The following is a 24,643-nucleotide window of genomic DNA, read 5'->3' on the forward strand; positions in this document are numbered from 1 at the left end:
AAACCGGAACAGCTGGAAGAAACCAATGCAGACACAGGGAGAATGTGCAGATTCCATGCAGACATTGATCCAAGCCAGGAACTGAACCCTGGTCCCTGGTGCTGTGAGGCATCTGTGCTAACCACTGTGCCAACATGCCATTTTAGAAAAGTGAACTTGAGAGTTTATGCAGAGTGAGGCAAAAGGAAGAATCAAATTGTGGGTTCTCCATGTTGCAGTAAAATGGGAATTGAGATCGAAGTCAGGACAGCACCAATCCAGTCAGTTCCAATCCGGTGACTGGAGTAGGATAAAGATGTGTACGTGATGAGTACATGGGATTTAATGGGGTTGAGAGTTATAGATAGGCCTGGTAGGTATGGATATGATCGGTGCAACTTGTGGGCCAAAGGGCCTGTTTGTGCTGTAGTGTTCTATGTTCATAAAGTCTCATTTTCTGTTTTATTTCAGATTCCAGCGAATGCAGTACGTTACAGTAATATAGAATATTCAATACTAATCAGCAGTTTTTTTCTATGTTCATTAAGTTTTGCTTTGCATTCTATTTATAAATAAGCAGAGTGTTACAGGCCATTGGCCAATCAGGATCAATAATACCATCAGGATATATACTCACTGCTTGCTGCAGGGAGTAGTGAATATTCCAAGTTCCATTTTTGTAACACCTTTTGTTTCCCACTCAACAGGTTATGTGGGAATGTTGCACCTCCCACTGTCAATACCAACACAAGCAGGCTGAGAGTTTCTTTTGTATCAGACACAAGTGTTGGAGGCCAAGGTTTCACAGCTCGATACTGGATAATCACACCAAGCAAGAGTAAGTTGATTTAAGATCTGCTGCAGATGGTATGGGGTAGATGAGAGTGATCTCAGGAAGGAGCTGGGATCGAGTTATCTGGGCAGTAATCCAAGGGAGCATATTGCCTTTCTATTCTGGGACTGTTTGATTATCATTTCACTGAAACCAATGGGAACAATATTGCCATCTGCTTTAAAGCAATGGTAAAACGGGAAGCCCTGGCCAACGCTCTTCCCTCAACTAACATCATATACACCAATCACTCCTGTCTATTCACAGAATGCTGCTACTTTTACCATGGGTTAGTACAGTCACTGCAATTCAAGGTAATTACACGTGGTGGTTTTGATTTTGTGTGACAGTAATGACAGTAAGGGAAGGTGGGAAGAAATACCAAGGGGCTAATAACTTGCTATCATCTAATTTCTGTCAACAGTTAGAATCAAACCAACTCCTATTATTTCTGAAGCAGTGTGAGATAGTTCCAGGAGATTGAAAGTGTTTTATAAATGCATATGTCCTTTTTGTTCTGCTGCATCCTCATTGCCTGCCTCTGTAGTTTCAACATCCAACAAACTTACAATTCCTCCCTTTTCCCAAGATTATTCACCAAAGAGAAGGACTTGGTGGATGGTGAGTTTGGGAAAGGGTGTGTAGATAGTTTGAGTCATGTTGAGATCAAAAAGGAGGAGGTATTGGGATTCTTGAGAAATATTAAGGTAGACAAGTCCCCAGGGCCTGATGGGATATACCCCAAAATACTGAGAGAGACAAGGGAGAAAATTGCTGGGACATAAGAGAAATCTTTGTATCCTCACTGGCTACAGGGGAGGTCATGATGTGGGTATGCCGGCGTTGGACTGGCGTAAACACAGTAAAAAGTCTGACAGCACCAGGTTTTAGTCCAACCGATTTATTTGATAAATTTGATTTATTTATCAAATAAATCGGTTGGACTAAAACCTGGTGTTGTCAGACTTTTTACAGGGGAGGTCCCAGAGGTTTGGAAAATAGCCAATGTTGTGCCTTTGTTTAAGGAGGGTAGCAAGAATAATCCAGATAATTACTGGCCGGTGAACCTTACATCAGTGGTTGGGAAATTATTGGAGAGGATTCTTCGAGACAGGATTTATTCCCCCTCGGAAATAAGTGGACGTATTAGTGAGAGGCAACATGGTTTTGTGAAGGGGAGGTCGTGTTTCACCAACTTCATTGAGTTTTTTGAGGAAGTGACGAAGATGATTGATGAGGGTAGGGCAGTGCCTGTTGTCCACGTGGACTTCCGTAAGGCCTTTACAAGGTCCCTCATGGCAGACTGGTGCAAAAGGTGAATCGCATGGGATCAGAGGTGAACTGGCAAGGTGGATACAAAACTGGCTCGGTCAAAGAAGACAGAGGGTAGCAGTGGAAGGGTGTGTTTCTGAATGGAGAGCTGTGACAAGTGGTGTTCCTCAGGGATCAGTGCTGGGACCTTTGCTGTTTGTAATATATATAAATGATTTGGAGGAAAATGTAACTGGATTGATTCGTAAGTTTGCAGATAACACAAAGGTTGGTGGATTTGCAGATGACAATGAGGACCACTAGAGGATACAGCAGGATATAGATTGGTTGGAGACTTGGGAGGAGAGGTGGCAGATGGAGTTTAATCCAGAAAAATGTGAGGTAATGCATTTTGGAAGGTCTAGTACAGATAGGAAATATAGAGTAACGGCAGAACCCTTAAGAGTTTTGATAGACAGAGGGATCTGGGTGTACAGGTACGCAGGTCACTGAAAGTGGCAATGCAGGTGGAGAAGGTAGTCAAGAAGGCAAATGGCATGCTTGCCTTCATCAGCTGGGGCATTGAGTTTAAAAATTGGCAAGTCATGTTGCAGTTTTATAGAACCTTAGTTAGGCCGCACTTGGAATGCAGTGTTCAATTCTGGTCGCCACGTCACCCGAAGGATGTGCAGGCTTTGGAGAAGATACAGAAAAGATTTGCCAGGACGTTGCCTGGTATGAAGGGCATTAGCTATGAGGAGAGGTTGAAGAAACTTGATTTGTTTTAACTGGAGCGACGGAGGTTGAGGGGCAACCTGATGGAAGTCTACAAGATTATGAGAGGCACGGACAGAGTGGATAGTAAGACGCTTTTTCCCAGGGTGGAAGAGTCAATTACTAGGGGCACAGTTTTAAGGTGCAAGGGGCAAGGTTTAAAGGAAATGTACGAGGCAGATATTTTACACAGAGAGTGGTGGGTGTCTGGAACTCGCTGCCAGGGAGGTAGTGGAAGCCGATACGATAGTGAGTTTTAAGGGGTGTCTTGACAAATACTTGAATAGGATGGGAATAGGGGGGAATGGGGGGGCGGTTTCGAACAGAGTTGAGGAGGAACTTCTTCACTCAAAGGGTGGTGAATCTCTGGAATTCTCTGCCCGTTGAAGTGGTGGAGGCTGCCTCGCTAAATATTTTTAAGACGCGGGTTGATGGGTTTTTGATGAGAGAGGGGATTAAGGGTTATGGGGAGAGGGCGGGAATGTGGAACTGAGCCACGACAGATCAGCCATGATCTTATTGAATGGCGGGGCAGGCTCGAAGGGCTAGTTGGCCTACTCCTGCTCCTATTTCTTATGTTCTTATGTTCTTATGAATAGAATGATATGGTCCCCAGAAGGGTAGGGGATTTAGTTAAGTCAGGCAGCATGGTCGGTGCAGGCTTGGAGGGCTGAAGGGCCTGTTCCTGTGCTGTAATTTTCTTTGTTCTTTGTTTCGAGCACTGCTCCAATCCAATGCTACAGGCATGAAGTACCTCACCCAAGTGACAGTTCTTCATGTGTGAACCCAGAGCAGGAGGAAAGCTAGTAAGGTATTAAACAATGAGAAACAGGACATTCCAGTCTGCTGCACATAATGCACTGAGTAACAATCGGCATTGAACCCCTGTCTGATTCTAACCCCTCCCAGTACCAGAGTCACGAGGAGATGGTGGAAGTTAAAGGGAGGTTTGACAGATGAGCTCAAAATTAGGAAGGGTTTCGGTGAATTAAATCAAGCGAGACTGTTTCTGGCAGGAGGGTCAGTAACCAGTGGATACAGATTCGGGATCATTGACAAATTAAGTCATACAAGATGAGAAGAATTTGTTTATCCATTTGTTATGATCTAGAATGTTCCATCTCAAAGGACAGTGCAGGGAAATTCAATTTTAACTTTCAAAGGAAATTGCATAAATATTTGAAGGGGAAAATATATACAGATAGGAAAAGAACAAGGTGTGAAAATAATTGGCAGCATGTGATAGACAGAGCTAAACAATCCCACAACTAATGGATCAGATCTAATCTCTGCAGTCCTGCCACATTCAGCTGTAAATGCTGTGGAGAGTTAAACTCATGGAGGTGGAGGCTCCACAAATCTCCCCACCCTCAATAATTGGGAGCCCAGCACATGAGTGCAAAAAATACAAAATCTTCAGCCAGAAGTGCTGAGTGGATGATTCATCTTGAGGTCCCCAGCATTTCAGATGCCAGTCTTCAGCCAATTCAATTCACTCCACATAATATCAAGGAATGGTTGAAGGGACCGGAAACTACAAAGGCAATGGGCCCTGATAACATTCTAGCAATAGTACTGAAGACTTGTGCTCCAGAACTCGCCATGCCATAAGGCAACTGTCCCAATACAGTAACAAAACTTGCATTTATCTAATAATGTGGAAATTGCCCAGGTCCGTCTTGTCCACAAAATGTAGGACAAATCCAACCTGACCAGTTACTGCCCCATCAGACTACTCTTGATCATCAATTAAATGATGGAGGGCTTTGTCGACAATGTGATTAAGCAGCACTTACTCAGAAATAACCTGCTCACTGACGCTCAGTTTGGATTCCATCAGGGTCACTTGGCTCCTGATCTCATTACATCTTTGGTTCAAATGTGGACAAAAGAGCTGAATGCCAGAGTGAGGTGAGAGTGACTGTCCTTGACATAAAGGCAGCATTATACTGAGTGTGGCATCAAGGAGCCCTAGCAAAACTGCAATCAGTGAGAATCAGGGGAAAACTCTCCGCTGGTTAGAGACATACTTGGCACAAAGGAATATGGTTCTGGTTCTCACAAGTTGATCATCTCAGTCCCAGGACATCACTGCAGTGGATTTTCAATGTAGTGACTGCGCAGGGTTCAGACTCCTCAGATAGAAGCTGCCTGTGTCCACCTATAGCAAGACCTGGACAATATTCAGGGTTAAGTGGATAATTAGCCAGTAACATTTGTGCCAAATACATTACAGACAATGACCATCTCCAACAAGAGAGAATCTAACCATTGCCTCTTGACACTCAACAGTATTACCATCACAAATCCCCCACCATCAACATCCTTGGGGTTACCACTGACCAGAAGCTGAACCAGACCAACCATATAAATACCGGGGCTACCAGAACAGGTCAGAGACTGGGTATTAGGTGGTGGGCAATTCAACACTTTTTTTATTCATTCGGGGGACATGTGCATCACTGACTGGCTAACATTTATTGCCCATGGAAGGGCTCTTGAGAGTCAACCACATTGCAGCAGGTCTGGAGTCACATGGTGACCAGACCAGGTAAGAATGCCAGATTTCCTTCCTTAAAGGACATTAGTGAACAAGTTTTTCCTGACAATCGACAATGGCTTCATGGGCATCAGTAAATTCTTAATTCCAGATTTTTTAAAATTGTTAAATTCAAATTCCACCATCTGCCATGACAGGATTTGAACCCGAGTCCCCAGAACATTAGTTGAGTTTCTGGATTAACAGACTAGTGATAATACCACTACACCATTGCCTCCCTTTTGATTGCTTAGATCTGTCCAGCAACTACAAAGTGGAAGTTAGGGATCTTGTGGAATACTCTCCACTTGCCTGGATGAGTGTAGCTCCAAGAACACTCAAAAGACCCAACAACAAAAACAAAGCAGCCTCTTTGATTGACACCCAATCATTTGAGACAATGGCACAGTGTTATTGTCATTAGATGAGGAATCCAGAGACCCAGGATAATACATGTGAATCCAGACCCACAGCAAAGTGATTGTCTCTTAAGTGCTGTCTGAAATGGCTGAAAGGGCTACTCTGTTCCAGACTAATTAGAGGTGGGCAGTAAGTGCTGCCAGTGAGACCCACATCCCATGGAAGAATAAAGAAAACTAAAATCTACCATCTTAAACATTCACTGCCTCCACCATCAACGCACAGTGGCAGCAGTATGTACCATGTACAAGATGCACTGCTGGAACTCACCAAAGCACCTTCCAAACCCACAACATCTACCACCTAGAAGGACAAGGGCAGCAAACCCATAGTGAACACCACCACCTGCAAGTTCCTCTCCAAGTCACACACCTTTCTGATTTGGAAATATATCACTGTTTCTTCACTATCAATAAGTCAAAATCCTGGAACTCCCAACAGCACAGTGGATGTACTTACACCACAGGGGCTGCTGCAGTTCAAGAAAGCAGCTCATCACTTTCTCATGGGGCAATTAATGCAGGTCTAACTAGCAATGTCCACAACCCATGAAATGATTTTTTTTAAAGTTACTGACAGAGACAGGGTGGGCGAATGGCCTCCTGTGTTGTGTGATTCTGTGAAGAGTTCTTCCACAACACTTACCATTCCTTATCAGAAGTCTTTCTCTGTCAATTGGTCAAATCACACTCATCGTAAAAAAGGCACCTGACTTCGGTGATCGGGGGTTGGGGAGTGGAGTTGGGTGTCAGTCAAAAAGCTGCTCATTCCAGACCGCTGAACACCAGACTGTCCCCAGACAGTTCATTCCCAGACTGCTTATTGCAGACTATTCCCTCTCTGCTCAATTCTAGATTTGTCATCGCCAATTTCCAGATAGCTTATCACTGGATTATCTTTCCCAGACTGTCCTTGAGTCATCCCATATTGAACATCCAGAGGCTGCACCTTTCCAAACTGCTCATTCCCAGATTAATCCCATGTGGAGCCGCTGCTGGAAGTTCCGGAGGTTCTGCAGCAGGATGTTCGTTCTGGGGACATGGATGAGGACAATAGTTTTGCTGATGTGAAATGTCACTCTGTATTTAAAGAGATTCCAAAATGCAATAATCAGTTGCTTTTTAAAACATTTGAACATTAACAGAACAATGAAGGGAGAGTTCCATTTCAGAGTCTAACTGGGAATGTTCCAATTTCTGAAGGAAGTGTCTATGTTTGTTTTGGTCTCAGGAGAAGTGATTTTTTCAGTGTGGAATGTGCTCCCTGCTGCGTCAGTAAGTTTGTGGTGACAGCCACATTAAAGGAATAATGAAGACAAGGAGAGAAATCCAGCCTTAGATAAAGTTGAACTTCAAACCAGTAGTTAATACTGCTGCCTCACAGTACTAGGAACCCACATTCAATTCCTGGCCTGAGTCACTGTCTGTGTGGAGTCTGCACACTCTCCCCGTGTCTGTGTGGGTTTCCTCCAGGTGTTCCGGTTTCCTCCCGCAGTCCAAAAGACTTGCTGTTTAGATGCATTGGCCATGATAAATTCTTCCTCAACGTACTCAAACAGCTGTTGGAGTGTGGCAACCAAAGATTATCATAGTAACTTCATTGCGGTGTGACGCTAATAGATAAACTTTAAAATTTTAAAAGTTTAAAGTTCTTAGTTTACAGAGATATTTAACCTGTATCTGAAAGTGCACTGTGTATCTAATCCCGTGCTGTACCTGTCCTGGGAGTGTTTGATGGGGACAGTGTAGAGGGAGCTTTACTCTGTATCTAACCCCGTGCTGAACCTGTCCTGGGAGTGTTTGATGGGGACAGTGTAGAGGGAGCTTTACTCTGTATCTAACCCCGTGCTGTCCCTGTCCTGGGAGTGTTTGATGGGGACAGTGTAGAGGGAGCTTTACTCTGTATCTAACCCCGTGCTGTACCTGTCCTGGGAGTGTTTGGTGAGGACAGTTTTGAGGAAGCTTTACAGCTTTTCAGGAAGCTAAACTGAGTGACAGCTGCTGATTCTCGAGTTATCCATGAGCAAATTCCGTGATTGTTTAAATCTGTTTTATCCCAAACCTTTGAATAAACAAACAGCAGCAAACGCTCTCAGTGACAAACATAATGGGATGAAACCCTAACCCTAATGCATTATTTTTCAATCTTGGAAAACTATGTGGAGGGCTACAGCTCTCACAGCATCTTCCAAACCCAATGACAACTACCATTTAGAAGGACAAGTGCAGCAAGTACCTGGGAACACCACCCCTGAAAGCTCCCCACCAAGTCACTCATCATCCAAACCTGGAAATATATTGCTGTTTTTTCACTGTCACTGGGTCAAAATCCTGGATCTCCCTCCCTAACAGCACTCTGGGTGTACCTATGTCACAAGGATCTTCTGAAGGGAAATTAAGGATGAACAATAAACTAGTCAGTGAATCCAGATCATATGAATAAATAAAAATAAAATTAATCATAGTGACTCATGTAGATTGATGTTTGAAAGTAGAAGGAAGATTAAGGGGATTGAGTATTGTATAGTCAAGCTGAGCATGTGTTAGTTTTACTCAAGACATTTTAACAGTGAGGAGGTTCAATGTTTAAGTCTTAGGTTAGAGCTGGAGAGGTATCTGCGCATCTAAGGGGGTAGGGTTCACAATTAATTTGCCCTAACTAGTATTAATGAATTAGATGAGAATAATCACCCCACACATGGTTTTCTCTGTCACTCTCCCTTTTCCATCACTCCTGCTTTCCTTGTCTTCCTCTCCCTGTCCACTCTTATTGGTCACCCTGCCCATTCCCAGTCACCCTTCCTTGTTCCTCATTTCATTCCATTCTCCAGTCTTTCCTGTTTCTTGATTTCTTCCCTTGTTCTAGTCACCTCCAGAACCCTTTCTTCAGTTACCTGAGAACAGATGAGATTCTTGCAGCAACCCCTCCCTCCACCCACTGAACTTAACTTCCTGAACTTTACCCACTGCTACCAGTTGCTCTGCAGTTTGCCAGCTCTGTGAGAATGAGCGGTAAGGCCCAATAGTAGGCCGTGCAGGCACAGAGAATGTTCCAGAAATGGGCACACCTGAATCTTTAGTCATTAAGATGTGTCCATTAGTGCAGTCTGGATAATACAGTTCCAGGAGTTTTTAACAGCCATCAAATTTAGACAAATCACAACAATTTGTACTACATGAGAAAAGAATGCTCATTGGTTGGAAGTTGACTCTGATTTGTTGAGACATTACCATGGCGAAAGCCATGGGGAATTATAGGCTTTTCAAACTCCTGCACAATTCAAAAAAGGTGGAAGACTTGAACATGTTACTTTTGTTTGCAGTGAACTAGTCCCTGTGAATGAACGTAGTGTAAATGAGCCACATTACACACTCGACTGATTATTTTAAATTGGTTGTTAGTGTAGCTATCAGTGCATTCAGGATTGTTCAGCAAATGCTGCTTAATTGCAGAATCACATCTAACAGAACATAAGAACATAAGAAATAGGAGCAGGAGTAGGCCATCTAGCCCTTTGAGCCTGCCCCGCCATTCAACAAGATCAAGGCTGATCTGAAGTGGATCAGCACCACCTTCCCGCTTTCTCCCCATAACCTTTAATTCCTTTGTCTGTCAGAAACCTATTTACCCGTGACTTAAATATGTTCAGTGAGGTAGCCTCCACCACTTCAATGGGCAGAGAATTCCAGAGATTCACCACCCTTTGAGCGAAGAAGTTCCTCCACAACTCCGATCTTAACTGCCCCCCTCCCTTATTTTGAGGCTGTGCCCTCTAGATCTGCTATCCTTTCTAAGCGGGGAGAATCTCTCTACCTCTACCCTATCTAGCCCCTTCATTATCTTATATGTCTCTATAAGATCCCCCCTCAGCCTTCTAAACTCCAACGAGTACAGACCTAGTCTATTCAATCTCTCCTCATAGGCCAAACAACAGTAAACTAACAGTAGACATTCTTGTTTTGGATAAAAGCAAATTACTGTGGATGCTGGAATCTGAAACCAAAAGAAAAAAACGCTAGAAAATCTCAGCAGGTCTGGCAGCATCTGTAAGGAGAGCTGACGTTTCGAGTCCAGATGACTCTTTGTCAAAGCTAAAAGCAGGGAAAGTGGGAGATATTTATACCGCAGAGTGAGGGAATGAAAGATGAGTCATAGCCACAAAAACAAGGAGAAAGACTGCTAATGGCAGTTCATAAAGAGAATAGAAAGTGCAAATGGCCAAACAGCAGAGAAGCTGAAATCAGAGAGTAAACTGTGACAGATGAAGATGTTGGGGGAGGGTGGGGAATGGGTGGAAGAGAGGTAAAATTGAGAAAAGAAGGAAGCAAAGGGGGAGAAAAGCTAAGGAAAAGGGGATAGAGTAGGGGGAAAGAATGGGAGTAGAAAAATAAAGACAATAAAGAAATAAAAAGTAGAGAACAGTAAAAAATTAAATGAAATGTAAACAAAGGGGCCGAGGAGGGGTAGAGAGAATCATCTGAAGTTGTTGAATTCGATGTTGAGATGGGAAGGCTATAACATGTCCAGCAGGAAGATGAGATGCTGTTCCACCAGTTTGCGTTGAGCTTCACTGGAACATTGCAGCAGGCTAAGTACAGACATGTGGGCATGGGAGCAGGATCACGTGTTAAAATGGTAAGCAACCGAAAGGTCAGGATGCTTATTGTACACGATCCTGCTCCCTTGCCCACATGTCTGTCCTGCTGCAATGTTCCAGTGAAGGTCGATGCAGACTGCAGGCACTTCCATCTTCTGACTCGGCACTTTACAGCCTTCTGATCTCAACATCGAATTCAATAACTTCAGATGATTTGCTCTACCCCACCTCAGCCCCTTTGTTTTCATTTCTTTTTTTTTACTGTGCTCCACCTTTTATTTCTTTATTGTCTTTATTTTTCTACTCCCACACATTCTCTCTACTTTATCCCCTTTTCCTTAGCTTTTCTCCCCTTTTGCTTGCCTCTTTTCTCCATTTTACCTCTCTGCCACCCATTTCCTCCCCTCCCCCAACATCTTCATCTGTCACAGTTCACCCTCTGATTTCAGCTTCTCTGCTGTTTGGCCATTCACACCTTTATTCTCCCTATGGACAGCCATTAGCAGTCTTTCCTATTGTTTTTGTGGCTATGACTCATCTTTCATTTCCTCCCCCTGCAGTATAAATATTTCCCACTTTCTCTGCCTTTTAGCTTTGACAGAAGGGTCATCTGGACTCAAAATGCCAGCTCTTTTCTCTCCTTACATTCTGTTTTGAGTTTTACAAGTGTGGGCCTGTTGAGTGTGATTTGAAAGGTGCTTTAGTAGCACCTTACATAACCTCAGATATCCTAAATGCTTTTCAACCAATGAGGTACTTTATAAAGTGCGCTCACTGTTATAATGTAGAAAACTCTGCTGCTAGTTTTTGTAAAGCTGCCACACAGCAATATGAAAATGGTTCTTACAAAGATGTTGGTTGACAGACATAAATTACTTAAGGTGGAGTTTCCAAAATTATATTTTCAATATTATGAAAAGCCAGAGGGTTAAATGATGAAGGTTTTGGAATTACTGTGCACTTCCATGTGGTTTCAATTTATATAGACTGCACATTCCCAGAATTCCTGGACTCCAATATACGGACATGGGGCCAGGTTTGTAACCCAACAGATCATCGATCCTTCAGCAACCATAGTGCTGTCTCTCTCTGAAGCACCATGTAACAATATCAGTTTTTAATGAGAGATTGTCAGCCTGAAAAGCTAACTCTGTGTTTTTCCCACAGCTGCTGCCTGACCTGCTGAGTATTTCTGGCATTTTCTGTTTTGATTTCAGTTTTGCAATATCTGCACTATTTTGTTTTTGGACATAGCAAGCCTGGGATGAGTTATTGTGTAAGAGACAAAGCATGTTATTGCCATAGGAATCATTCACATATATCTGGGCCAGTTTAGAAATGCAGTATAAGGAACCAGGTTGTTTTGAATGTCACTAGTTAAAACTGCACTTGTTTGGACCCACAGGAGGAACAATAGAACAATGAGAACTGAACAGTTTGAAGGTGTTCAGACAAATTAGTATTGTCACAGCCAGGTTATTGCAGGCTAGATGAGATATCATAGCTCAGGCAGGTTATCACAAGCCAGGTGGATTATCACCTGCCAAGCAGGTTTCCATCAGCTGTCCCTTGATTCAAGGATAATGTTTATTCAGGGTCATATGTTTCTGCCATGGCTCTTCACAGGACTGTGTATCTTTAAGTATATGTGGTCCATGGAGAATCCATGTAGGTACCAATGACATGAGCAGGTTAAGGAAGAAGGTTCTGCACAGTCAGTATGAGGAGCTAGGGACCAAGTTAAGAATCAGAACCTCAAAGGTAATCATTTCTGGATTGTTACCTGAGCCATGTGTGAATGTGTGGCTCAAAGACTAGTGTGGAAGAAAGGCTTCTGGTTCATAGGGCACTGGCACCAGTACTGGGGAGAAGGGGGGCTGTACCATTGGGACGGTCTATATCTGAACAGTACTGGTGCTGATATTCTAGCGAGCCACATAACTAGGGAAGTGGAGGTTATCTATTCATAGCATCAGCAATGCCTAGCACATTCAGTGATAATTCATCCTCAGACCGTAATCACTTTATTTCTCTCAAATCTTTAGCACAGCATGAACCCCTTCATTTATTCTTTTTACATGTTATTTTGGTTTGTTCTGTCTTCCTATTTTTTACTCATGCTTTCTTTTTCTTGTAGTGCACCCTCTAAGTGTCCTTTTTTTAATCTGTGCTTAACACTCTCTCAATTCACATTCTCTGTACCTTTAAGACTTGATTACCTGTAAAGACTTGCATTCCAACCATTATTTTGTAAATTGAGTTTGTGTCTTTATATGCGCTGTTTGTGAGTAGAACTCCCACTCACCTGATGAAAGGGCAGTGCTCTGAAAGCTAGTGGCTTTTGCTACCAAATAAACCTGTTGTACCTGGTGTTGTGATACTTCTTACTGTGTTTACCCCAGTCCAACATCAGCAGCTCCACATCCTTTTTTTCCCCACAGATTCTATACACAAGCAGTCTACGGCTGTGGCTGTGCACACGTCGGTGACATGTACAAGTTTCAAAATGCTTAGGTGTCACTTCAGCCACCATTTTGTGTATTTGAGTACACAAACTCATTTGCTGAGCCTGTTTTGCAGCCAACTCCATTGAAATATCAATTTCCATTGCCTTTTTCAGAGAAAGGCTACTCTTGTTTAGCAACTGTTTCTGCATTGTTTCACTTCACAGACCACAGACAAACTTGTCCTGAATTGGGTCATTCAACACATTACCAAACTCACAATATTCTGTAAGTCTTTTTAGCAAGGCCAAAAGCTTCAGTAAAAAATGTGCTTGCAAATTATCTGTGATCTGTTCATGTGTTTTAGGGCCTGGTTTCTCCAGTTTCACTAAACTTCTAAGGAGATTAAACATTTCTTCCCCATCACACTCAGGAATGTGAGCACCCTAATATTTTGTGCTATTTTGTTTACCTGCACAAAACAGTCAAAATGCTCAGTATAGCAGATTCATTCTTCCACAGTTTCATCAAAGGATCCCATAATGCTGGAAGCACCCACCATTTTCTCACTAACCGATGTTCTCCATATGCACACTTTGCAACGCATTTCCAGCAGTGGCCTTGCTTTTCCCATTATAACAAAGAAACAGCCCGAGCTGCAGTCTCTTTATAAACATCCCCAGCTCTCTAACTGCACTGTGGACGATCATTACTCATGTCCACCTCACACATGCAAGGAACTTTTCTGCTAATTCTTCTTTTCCCAATTTTTTTGGTAACTTTCCTCCTCTCTGGTGGTTAGGGAGTACCATTCAAAGTCCTTGTCACCAGTTTTAATGTTGTATATTGGAGAATTAACACTAGGAAGCACAGAGGGTTAAAAACTAACAGAGCGTTAATTACAGGGTAGTATTCACTACATGGCTGCTCCTTCACTCTGGCTGTTCCTCAGGTTGGTGACCAATGACGCCACTTCCGGTGAATACATGAATATATTAATATTCGGTGCTTAGTGCAGATACCAAGAATCAATATTAATTCATAACAGTCACATTCTGAACAATTGGTAGCAAGCTGCTCCCAGATATTAATGCCAGTCACGTGAGTGTGGTGATGTTAACTGCTCTGTACACTAGGACTTGTATTAAATTGTTGAGGTCAAACACTCGCTTGATCAATCTGTATGATGCTGAGTTGGTGCAGCTGATCCAGCTTTGGAATTCTTTGTAAGTGGTGGTTTTTGAGAGAGATATTTGCCAAGAAATGGGGCGTGCTCACCATATTTCTGTTTCAAAGTTCAGTTTTATGTATATGAACTGGAATATTTGACCAGGTGTGGGTTGATATATGAGTTTATTTTGGCAACATTCAAGGGCAGTGTTAGTTTCCTGTATGCAGAATTGAAGAGATCAAGAGTGGCTTGCAAATCTGGTGCAGAGTACGCAAACCCACTAGTTTGGGCATGGAGACGACTGAGGTTAAAGAGTTTTCCATGGAGATGATATTTAATACTGACATTAGAGGGCAATTGAGCTTTGATGAGGTGAATAGCCACTATGAGGTAGATTGTAAATAGTAAGGAGATATTATACAATCTTTGAGGGGATTGAGCTATGAGGAGAGGCTGAATAAACTAGGCTTGTACTCGTTAGAGTTTAGAAGAATGAGGGGAGATCTCATTGAGACGTATAAGATGATGAATGGGATGGATAGGATAGAGGTGGAGAGACTCTTCCCGCTCAAAAAAGACAGTAGGACTAGGGGGCACAGCCTCAAGATAAAGGGGAGGCGGTTTAGAACGGAGTTGAGGAGGAACTTCTTCACTCAAAGGGTGGTGAATCTCTGGAATTCTCTGCCCGTTGAAGTGGTGGAGGCTGCCTCGCTAAATATTTTTAAGAAGCGGGTTGATGGGTTTTTGATAAGAGAAGGGATTGAGGGTTATGGGGAGAGGGCGGGAAAGTGGAACTGAGCCACGACAGATCAGCCATGATCTTATTGAATGGCGGGGCAGGCTCGAAGGGCTAGATGGCCTACTCCTGCTCCTATTTCTTATGTTCTTATGTTCTTATGTTCTTGATACAGTCCGGACTTTAAAGCAAATTGTTTCAGATCTCCCACTCAAGACAGCTGCATCAAATTCATGAAACAATTGTAGGATTCTGATGAAGTCTCTTAGACATTTAAATCTTTGGAGCACAATCTACGGAGACTCATGATACTGAGTCAAGTGCTTTGGTTAGGTCAATGAATGCAATGAAGAGTCAAAAGAGCAAAGAACAAAGAAAATTACAGCCCAGGAACAGGCCCTTCAGCCCTCCAAGCCTGCACCAACCATGTTGCCTGACTGAACTAAAACCCCCTACTCTTCCGGGGACCATATCCCTCCATTCCCATCCTATTTACGTATTTGTCAAGACACCCCTTAAAACTCACTATCGTATCTGCTTCCACTATCTTCCCCAGCAGCAGCTTCCAGGCACCCACCACTCTCTGTGTAAAAGCTTGCCTCATACATCCCCTTTAAATCTTGCCCTCTCCACACCTTAAACCTGTGCCCCTAGTAATTTACTCTTCCACCCTGGGAAAAAGCTTCTGATTATCCACTCTGTCTATGCTCCTCATAATCCTGTAGACTCCCATCAAGTTGCCCCTTAACCTCCACTGTTCCCGTGAGAACAAACCAAGGTTCTCCAACCTTTCCTCATAGCTAATGCCCTCCATTCCAGCCAACATCCTGGTAAATCTTTTCTGTACCCTCTCAAAGTCTCCACATCCTTCTGGTAGTGTGGCAACCAGAATTGAACACTACATTCCAAGTGCAGCCTAACTACGATTCTTTAAAGCTGCAACATGACTTGCCAATTTTTAAATTCAGTGCTCTGGCTGATGAAGGCAAGCATGCCGTATGCCTTCCTGATTACTTTCTCCACCTGTGTTGCCACTTTCAGTGACCTGTGTGCCTGTACACCAGACCCCTTTGCCTATCAGTACCCTTAAGGGTTCTGCTATTTACTGTATATTTCCTATCTTTAAAAGACCTTCCAAAATGCATTACCTCACATTTGTCCGGATTAAACTCCATCTGCCATTTCTCCACCTAAGCCTCCAACCTATCTATATCCTGCTATATCCTCTGATGATCCTCATTGCTACCTACAAATCCACCAATCTTTGCGTCATCCGCAAACTTACTAATCAATCCAATTACGTTTTCCTCCAAAACATTTATATATATTACAAACAGCAAAGGTCCCAGCATTGATCCCTGAGGAACACCACTTGTCACAGCTCTCCATTCAGAAACACACCCTTCCACTGCTACCCTGTCTTCTATGACCGAGCTAGTTTTGTATCCACCTTGCCAGCTCACCTCTGATCCCATGCGACTTCACCTTCTGCACCAGTCTGCCATGAGTGACCTTGTCAAAGGCCTTACTGAAGTCTATGTAGACAACATCGACTGCTCTATCCTCATCAATCATCTTCATCACTTCCTTGAAAAACTCAATCAAGTTAGAACATAGAACAAAAACATAGAACATAGAACATTACAGCGCAGAAAAGGCCCTTCGGCCCACGATGTTGCGCTGACCAGTTACAAAAACAATGACCCACTAGCCTATACCAATCCCTTTTCGTCCATAAACCTATCCACAGATCTCTTAAACGCCCCCAAACTAGGCGCATTTACAACTGCAGCAGGCAGGGCATTCCAATCCCTCACCACCCACTGGGTAAAGAACCTACCCCTGACATCCGTCCTGTAGCTACCCCCCCTTAATTTAAAGCCATGCCCCCTTGTGCTAGCTTTCTCCATCCGAGGAAAAAGGCTATCACTATCCACCCTATCTAAACCTCTAATCATCTTATATGTTTCAATAAGATCCCCTCTTAGCCGCCTTCTTTCCAACGAAAACAACCCTAAATCCCTCAGTCTCTCCTCATAGGACCTCCCCACCATACCAGGCAACATCCTAGTAAACCTCCTCTGCACCCTCTCCAAAGCCTCCACGTCCTTCCTGTAATGTGGGGACCAGAACTGCACACAGTACTCCAAGTGCGGCCGCACCAGAGTAGTGTACAGTTGCAACATGACGCTGCGACTCCTAAATTCAATCCCCCTACCAATAAACGCCAAGACACCGTACGCCTTCTTAACAACCTTATCTACTTGATTCCCAACTTTCAGGGATCTATGTACACATACACCTAGATCCCTCTGTTCATCCACACTATTCAAAGTCCTCCCGTTAGCCCTATACTCGACACATCTGTTGCTCCTACCAAAGTGAATTACCTCACACTTCTCCGCATTAAATTCCATCCGCCACCTCTCGGCCCAGCTCTGCAACCTATCTAAGTCTCCCTGCAGACTATGACACCCTTCCTCACAATCTACCACACCTCCGACTTTGGTGTCATCAGCAAATTTACTAATCCACCCAACTATACCCTCATCCAGATCATTAATAAAGATTACAAACAACAGTGGCCCCAAAACAGATCCCTGAGGCACACCACTCGTAACCGAACTCCATGATGAATATTTACCATCAACCACCACCGTTTGTCTCCTATCTGATAGCCAATTCCTGATCCAACTTCTTAGATTACCCACAATCCCATACATCTGCATTTTCTGCAGAAGCCTACCATGGTGAACCTTATCAAACGCCTTACTAAAATCCATATATACCACGTCAACTGCCTTGCCCCCATCCACCTCTTTGGTCACCTTCTCAAAAAACTCAATAAGGTTAGTAAGGCACGACCTACCCGCTACAAAACCATGCTGACTATTTCTAATCAATTCATTACACTCCAAATAACTATAAATCCTATCCCTAATAATTTTTTCGAAAACCTTGCCCACCATGACCTCCCCTTCATAAAACCTTCTTGCCTCTCGCTAATACATCCGCTTATTTCCAAGTGGGAGCAGATCCTGAATCAAAGAAGCCCCTCCAATAATTTCCCTTCCACTGATGTAAGGCTCACCGGCCTGTAATTACCTGGATTATTCTTCCTATTCTTCTTAAACAAAGAAACAACATTCACTATTCTCCAATCCTCTGGGACCTCCCCTGTAGCTATTGAGGATACAAAGATTTCTCTCAAGACCCCAGCAATTTCTTCCCTTGCCTCTCTCGGTATTTTGGAGTATATCCCATCAGGCCCTGGGGACTTATCTACCTTAATGTTTCTCAAAACCTCAATACCTCCTCCTTTTTATCTCAACATGACTAAAGCTATCCATACACCCTTTCCCAGATTCATTATCCACCAAGTCCTTTTCTTTGGTGAATACTGATGCAAAGTACTCATATAATACCGCGCCCATTTCCTCTGGCTCCATGAATAGATTCCCTCCCCTGAACTTGAGTGGGCCATCCCTCTGCCTGGCTAACCTCTTGCTCTTTATATATGTATAAAAAGCCTTAGAATTTTCCTTAATCCTGCTAGCCAATGATTTTTTGTGACCCCTTTTAGCCCTCCTTACTCCTTGCTAAAGTTTGTTTCTACTTTCCTTGTATTCCACACTTGCGTCATGTGTTCGCAGCCTCGTAACCGTGACAAATGCTTCCTTTTTCTCTTTGATTAGGCTCACAATATCTGTCGTTATCCAAGGTTTCCAAAACTTGCCATACTTGTTCTTCATCCTTACAGGAATCTGCCAGTCCTGAATCCCTATCAACTTACACTTGAAAGCCTCCCACATGCCAGATGTTGATTTGCCCTCAAACGTCTGCTCCCAATCTACATTCTTTAGTTCCTGCCTAATATTGTTGTAATTAGCCTTCCCCCAGTTTAACATCTTAACTTGAGGACTTTACTTTTCTTTATCCATCAGTACCTTAAAGCTTACTGAATTGTGGTCACTGTTTCCAAACTGCTCCCCTACTGAAATGTCAACTATCTGGCTGGGCTCATTCCCCAGTACCAGATCCAGTATTGCCCCTTCCCTAGTTGGACTATCTACATACTGTTTCAAGAAGCTCTTCTGGATGCTCCTTACAAATTCTGTCCCATCCATGCTCTGAGCACTAAGTCCCAGTCAATATAGGATACGTTAAAATCTCGCAACACAGCAAACCTGCTGCTTTTACACCTTCCAAAATCTGCCTACGTATCTGTTCCTCTATCTCCCGCTGGCTATGGGGCAGCCTATAGTAAACCCCTGATATTATGACTACACCCTTTCTATTCCTGAGCTCTACCCATATTGCCTCGCTGTATGAGCCCTCCGAGGTGTCCTCCCACCGTACCTCCAGTCCTTGATGTTATCCTCAAGATTTTTCTTGGATTTGTTTGACAATAAGCACCATGTTGAAGGTTGCTCTGAAACTCCAATTTAAATCAGAGACTTTAGATAGTTTTGAGTCCCTGAGCAGAATAGTTACACAGGAGAAGTTAGAAGGACTAAAACTGCTAGCCCCCCCACCTCCACAACTCCATCCACATCTGGACCTAGACACCACACCCACCCCCTACCCCCAGAAGTGTACAATTTCCAACTCCCCCAACTGCTCCTGACAACCCCTCCATCCCCTATTTCCAAACCCTCAACTACCTTCCCCAATTGGCAGCAGCTTGTTTTGTTCTAGGAGATCATATATTTCAGCAAGGTTTTCATTGAGCTAGTCCTGGTGATGACAATTCTCAAACCCAGTGGTCTGGATGCAGAAGTCTAGTATAACTGATTTGATTTGATCCCACTGTTCTGGAATTGAGTTGAACGTATGAAGATTTTAAAGATTAATCATGAGTACATTTGAGATCCCTGTCTTTGATTAGGCTATTTGGGGGCTTCGGGATGTCTTGGTGCTGGGTAGATGTTCAACATTGAATAAGTTATAAACTGCCCAGGAGGCATTAGTTTCTAAATGGATTGGGTGATATGGCAGCACTTAGATCTTTGACCTGAACAATGACATAATCCAAGAAGGTGCCAGTGCTTTGTTCTAGGATGCCTCTATGTGTTTTTATTTATGCTTCTAATGGAAGAGAGAGTTTGTTATAATGAGGAATTGCTGCACACACTTTTTCAGCAGGAGAACACCATTTACATTGGACTTTTCCATCCGTTTTCCTCAATGGTTCCACTCCAGACATCTGAATCATTACAAACCCTAGATTTAACATGTCTTTTGGGAAGTCAGAAAGCATCACATCATGGTCAGAATAAAACTTTTGCTTAACATCTTTATCAGAGTTGTGGGTCAAGATAGAAGAGTTGTTGATGGCAGCTTACTGGTTATGGTTGAGCTGTAGGTGAAGTGATGTCTGTTAATTGGGAAGTTCTGACAGAGTATCCAAAATCTTATTCCAGATGACAAAACCAAACTCCATGGACATGAGGGTTACTGCCAGTTTTTCCTTTCCAGTAGAAGGTATTTCCCCTTCTCATTCTTTCAGCTGCCCCTCCTCAGGAAGGCCAGATCTAACTGAGGGCAGTGATATCAATTGGGAGCCAGGATACCTCATGTCATACAGTTGCAGTTCTTCTTTCTACAAATCAGAGAATTTCTCACACCCCGAATATTTTATAGCAGGCTCAGCAAGTTATCGGAACACAGATGTGTTAGAGTACGAGGGCAGAAACTCCAAGATATGTTATGAACTTAGACAAGACCTCAACTATTTGCTATTTTTGGCATTAATGTGAGGATGTGATGTTTTACTTTGGGGTAATTCAGTTGATACATGGTGGAGCCTTTATCAAAAGCGACTTTATTTAGCAATGCAGTTAACTATAATCAATTAATTAGCTTAACATTTAACATTTGAACAATGCTTAATCATGACAAGATACAATTCTTAATTGCTAACCTATCCCTATGAGTTTCAATTCAAGCAATATTCCTCTTAGAGACTTAAAACCCATCTTCAAAATCAGTTAACAAACATGGGTTTATGTGTTTGTAATTAAGTTGCCAGTCATAGAGATCTCATGGTATTCCTGGAGAGAGACAGAGAGACATATGTTGCTTCCTTCAGAACCAGACAGAAACTAATTTAAAACACTATCTCTCCTGCAAGCTTAGCTCTTCCCAATAGCAATCATGGGAATTAACCTAATCAAAACCCTGCTCTGAAACCCAAGCGAAACCTAAGTAAACACAGATCCATTATCCTGCATCCTCAACCTTTTAGCTGCCCGTTGCCCAGACAAATTGGCACCATTTTAAACATATCCCGTACAAGAAACACAACAAAATGTTTTTTAAGGGCACAGTATCATTACGGAACATTACGTACCATCAAATTGCACCTGTTTTTGGTGTGAAAACTTGGCGAAATCGGGCTTGAGGTGAGTAGAGTAATCTGCATCCACTCTGCAATGGTTCCCCCTCTACCAACGCCTGAAAATGGCCGTGATCAGGCCCGCACACGAAACGGGCATTCGCATGCATTTAAATTGACTTAATGGATTGCACAGCCAACCTTACCAGCACTTCCCCCTTTACCACCACATTCGCCCATCCAGAATTATTGCGAAACAGACATGCTGTACAAAAGTCTGATTCGGGTGCTGCAGGATTTCGGGCACATTAAGCCCTGCCACAGGTTTCTGCAGCACGATTTGGAATTGCTGATTTTTTCAGGCAAAGTACCTATTGGGGGGGTGCCTGAGAACGGGTCTAAAAGTCGGATCTGAAACACTCCCAGTTTCAAGTCTGCCCAGCGCTTAGAATCAAAATGGTAAAATAGGGCCCATTATCACTTTGCTTGCACTTTTAATGAGAGGTTTCTGTAGGATGTGGCTTGCCTCTCATGAGGAAGGGCTTTGTTGACTGAGGAGTGCTGATGGTATATAACCTTTCCCTTTTCAGAGAGCTGTGCCTGGGACGAATTTCTGTGCGATGATGGGCGCTGTCTTTTCACCAGTTTTAACTGCAACAACTTTTACGATTGTTTAGACAAGACTGATGAGGAAAACTGTGCTCATCAACATCGTGGCAAGTATCTATCACAGCAGTCACTGCAGAGAGCTGGGGAAACACCCAGATCAGCGCAATCCAGCACAAAGGAGAAATCCAAACATTGCTGTTAGATACCCTGTCAATCACCAAGCCCACTTCAAAATACTTTAAACATTCTGCAGGGAATGGAGCAGGATAGGACACAATGCAAATGGGTGTTTGTTCAACAGCGTATGGGTCACTCTGTATAACCACGCAGTCTCAATTTATTCAGTGTAAGGGTTTCGCTGTGTGACTGTACGGAGTCATTGTTTATTTAGGGTAAGCATCACTCACAGTTTGATTGTACAGAGTCGCTATTTATTCAGGGTAAGGGTCACTCACTGTGTAACAGAACAGAATCACTGTTCCTTCAGAGTAAGGATCACTCACTGTGTAACTGTACAGAGTCGCTGTTTATTCAGCAGGGTAAGGATCACTCACTGTGTAACTGTACAGAGTCGCTGTTTATTCAGCAGGGTAAGGATCACTCACTGTGTAACTGTACAGAGTCGCTGTTTATTCAGCAGGGTAAGGATCACTCACTGTGTAACTGTACAGAGTCACTGTTTATTCAGCAGGGTAAGGATCACTCACTGTGTAACTGTACAGAGTCGCTGTTTATTCAGCAGGGTAAGGATCACTCACTGTGTGACTGTACAGAGTCACTGTTTATTCAGCAGGGTAAGGATCACTCACTGTGTAACTGTACAGAGTCGCTGTTTATTCAGCAGGGTAAGGATCACTCACTGTGTAACTGTACAGAGTCGCTGTTTATTCAGCAGGGTAAGGATCACTCACTGTGTAACTGTACAGAGTCGCTGTTTATTCAGCAGGGTAAGGATCACTTACTGTGTAACCTTACAGAGTCGCTGTAGTACTGTGTGCAGTTTTGGGCGCCGCACCTGCGCAAGGATATTTTGGCCTTGGAGGGAGTGCAGAGGAGGTTTACTAGGCTGATACCGGAGTTGAGGGGGTTGAGCTATGAGGAGAGGCTGAATAAACTAGGCTTGTACTCGTTAGAGTTTAGAAGAATGAGGGGAGATCTCATTGAGACGTATAAGATGATGAATGGGATGGATAGGATAGAGGTGGAAAGACTCTTCCCGCTCAAAAAAGACAGTAGGACTAGGGGGCACAGCCTCAAGATAAAGGGGGGGCAGTTCAGAACGGAGTTGAGGAGGAACTTCTTCACTCAAAGGGTGGTGAATCTCTGGAATTCTCTGCCCGTTGAAGTGGTGGAGGCTGCCTCGCTAAATATTTTTAAGAAGCGGGTTGATGGGTTTTTGATAAGAGAGGGGATTAAGGGTTATGGGGAGAGGGCGGGAAAGTGGAACTGAGCCACGACAGATCAGCCATGATCTTATTGAATGGCGGGGCAGGCTCGAAGGGCCAGATGGCCTACTCCTGCTCCTATTTCTTATGTTCTTATGTTCTTATGTTCTTATTCAGCGGGGTAAGGATCACTCACTGTGTGACTGTACACAAGTTCTATTAATTCAGGTAAATACTCAACTCTCAGTTTCTCAGGGGTGCTATGTTCCAGTGAAAGGCTCTTTTTCTCCTGGGCCTCCAAGGTGATTGACATGAATAAGACCTTTTCCACTTCAGTGTTTCCATTGTGGAGTTGCTCCAACTGGGAAATGATCCCTCTATCTCTGCCTGCCATCTGCTATTGTAGACATCCAAGGGATTCGCAACTTCCTAATTTCTGCTTTGGGTGGGTGCAGTGCCACAGTTGTGCCGCCCCCAGACTTGAAATTCCCACCCAAGGTCAACAGAACTTTGAATGGTGTGTCTAATATTCTGTTCTACATAGGACAATTCCCGTGGTGGGCAGAAATAGAAAATTTTCCCCTTCATTGATTTTATTGGTTTATTTTGTATAAATGAAGTGCCTAAAAACCTGATGATGGATTCCAAGGTAGTTGTGAATTGACAATTAATTACCCGTGTTTGTGTTGCTCTATTTAGATTGTGGTGGCACTCTGACTGCCCTGGAAGGATCCCTGGCCACTCCTAAACATCCTGAGCAATATCCACACAGGCAAGTAAGTAAACGTAGCACAGGTTAAATCATCGTTAACATCTACCGATCCTTCATCTGCACCATTCTCAGCTGGATTCTACAACCCATCAGCCCCAGACTGATCATTGCAGGGACTCACAGTCCTACACCAATGCCCATCTATCCACTTCTTTCTCCACTCTTGTCCGCCCCTCTCTCCCCCGAGTAGGCCCAATGGCACCTCACCTAAAGTAGCAACTCTCTGGCTGAAATAAAAAAAAACTCTCCTTGTCAGGGTGACCTGGTACAGTTTCAGGCATGGTGTTTTTAACAATAATTCTGGCAGAAAAAGCTTTTGCATTTATATAGCACCATTCACAACCATGGGATGTTTCAAAGCAGTTTTCAGCCAATTAAGCACTTTGTTGCATTGTAGTCACTATTATAATTTGCTGTTATGATGGCTGGTGAATTTTAAATTCAATCAATAAATCTGGAATGCTAAAAGCTAATCTCACTAATAAAAACAAATTACTGCTAATTACCCTAATCTCAATAATGGTGACCATGTAAACATTGCCAATTGGGATGAAAACCCAAGTGGTTCATGAATGACTCTAAGGAGAAGGAAAGCTTGCAACCTGTCTGGCCTCACAGACTACTTACAGAATCACAGATAATGTCCCAAACACCACCATCATCATTCCTGCGTATGTTCTTCCCCTCTGGCCCAGCAGTTGTGGCGGCATAGTGGTATGCAGTCAAGAGGGAATTGCCCTCAACATTTTCTCTGTACCCCCATGACATCAAGCCAAACATGGACAAGGAAACCTCCA

General features: G+C 43.3%; 1 protein-coding gene across 3 annotated transcripts in view; it reads left to right on the plus strand.

Moving 5' to 3' along the window:
* Nucleotides 1-24,643, plus strand: part of mfrp (membrane frizzled-related protein) — a 54,269-nt gene that overhangs the window by 13,472 nt on the left and 16,154 nt on the right. For all 3 annotated transcript variants that reach the window (XM_080214582.1, XM_080214581.1, XM_080214584.1), the window contains 3 exons: nt 687-817; nt 21,671-21,796; nt 23,774-23,850. In XM_080214582.1, coding sequence (XP_080070708.1) covers nt 687-817; nt 21,671-21,796; nt 23,774-23,850 — 334 coding nt within the window. The remainder of the gene's footprint in view (nt 1-686; nt 818-21,670; nt 21,797-23,773; nt 23,851-24,643) is intronic.

Source organism: Carcharhinus amblyrhynchos, chromosome 29 (assembly GCF_965287045.1).
Source record: "Carcharhinus amblyrhynchos chromosome 29, sCarAmb.v2.hapA, whole genome shotgun sequence".
NCBI classification, from domain to species: domain Eukaryota; kingdom Metazoa; phylum Chordata; class Chondrichthyes; order Carcharhiniformes; family Carcharhinidae; genus Carcharhinus; species Carcharhinus amblyrhynchos.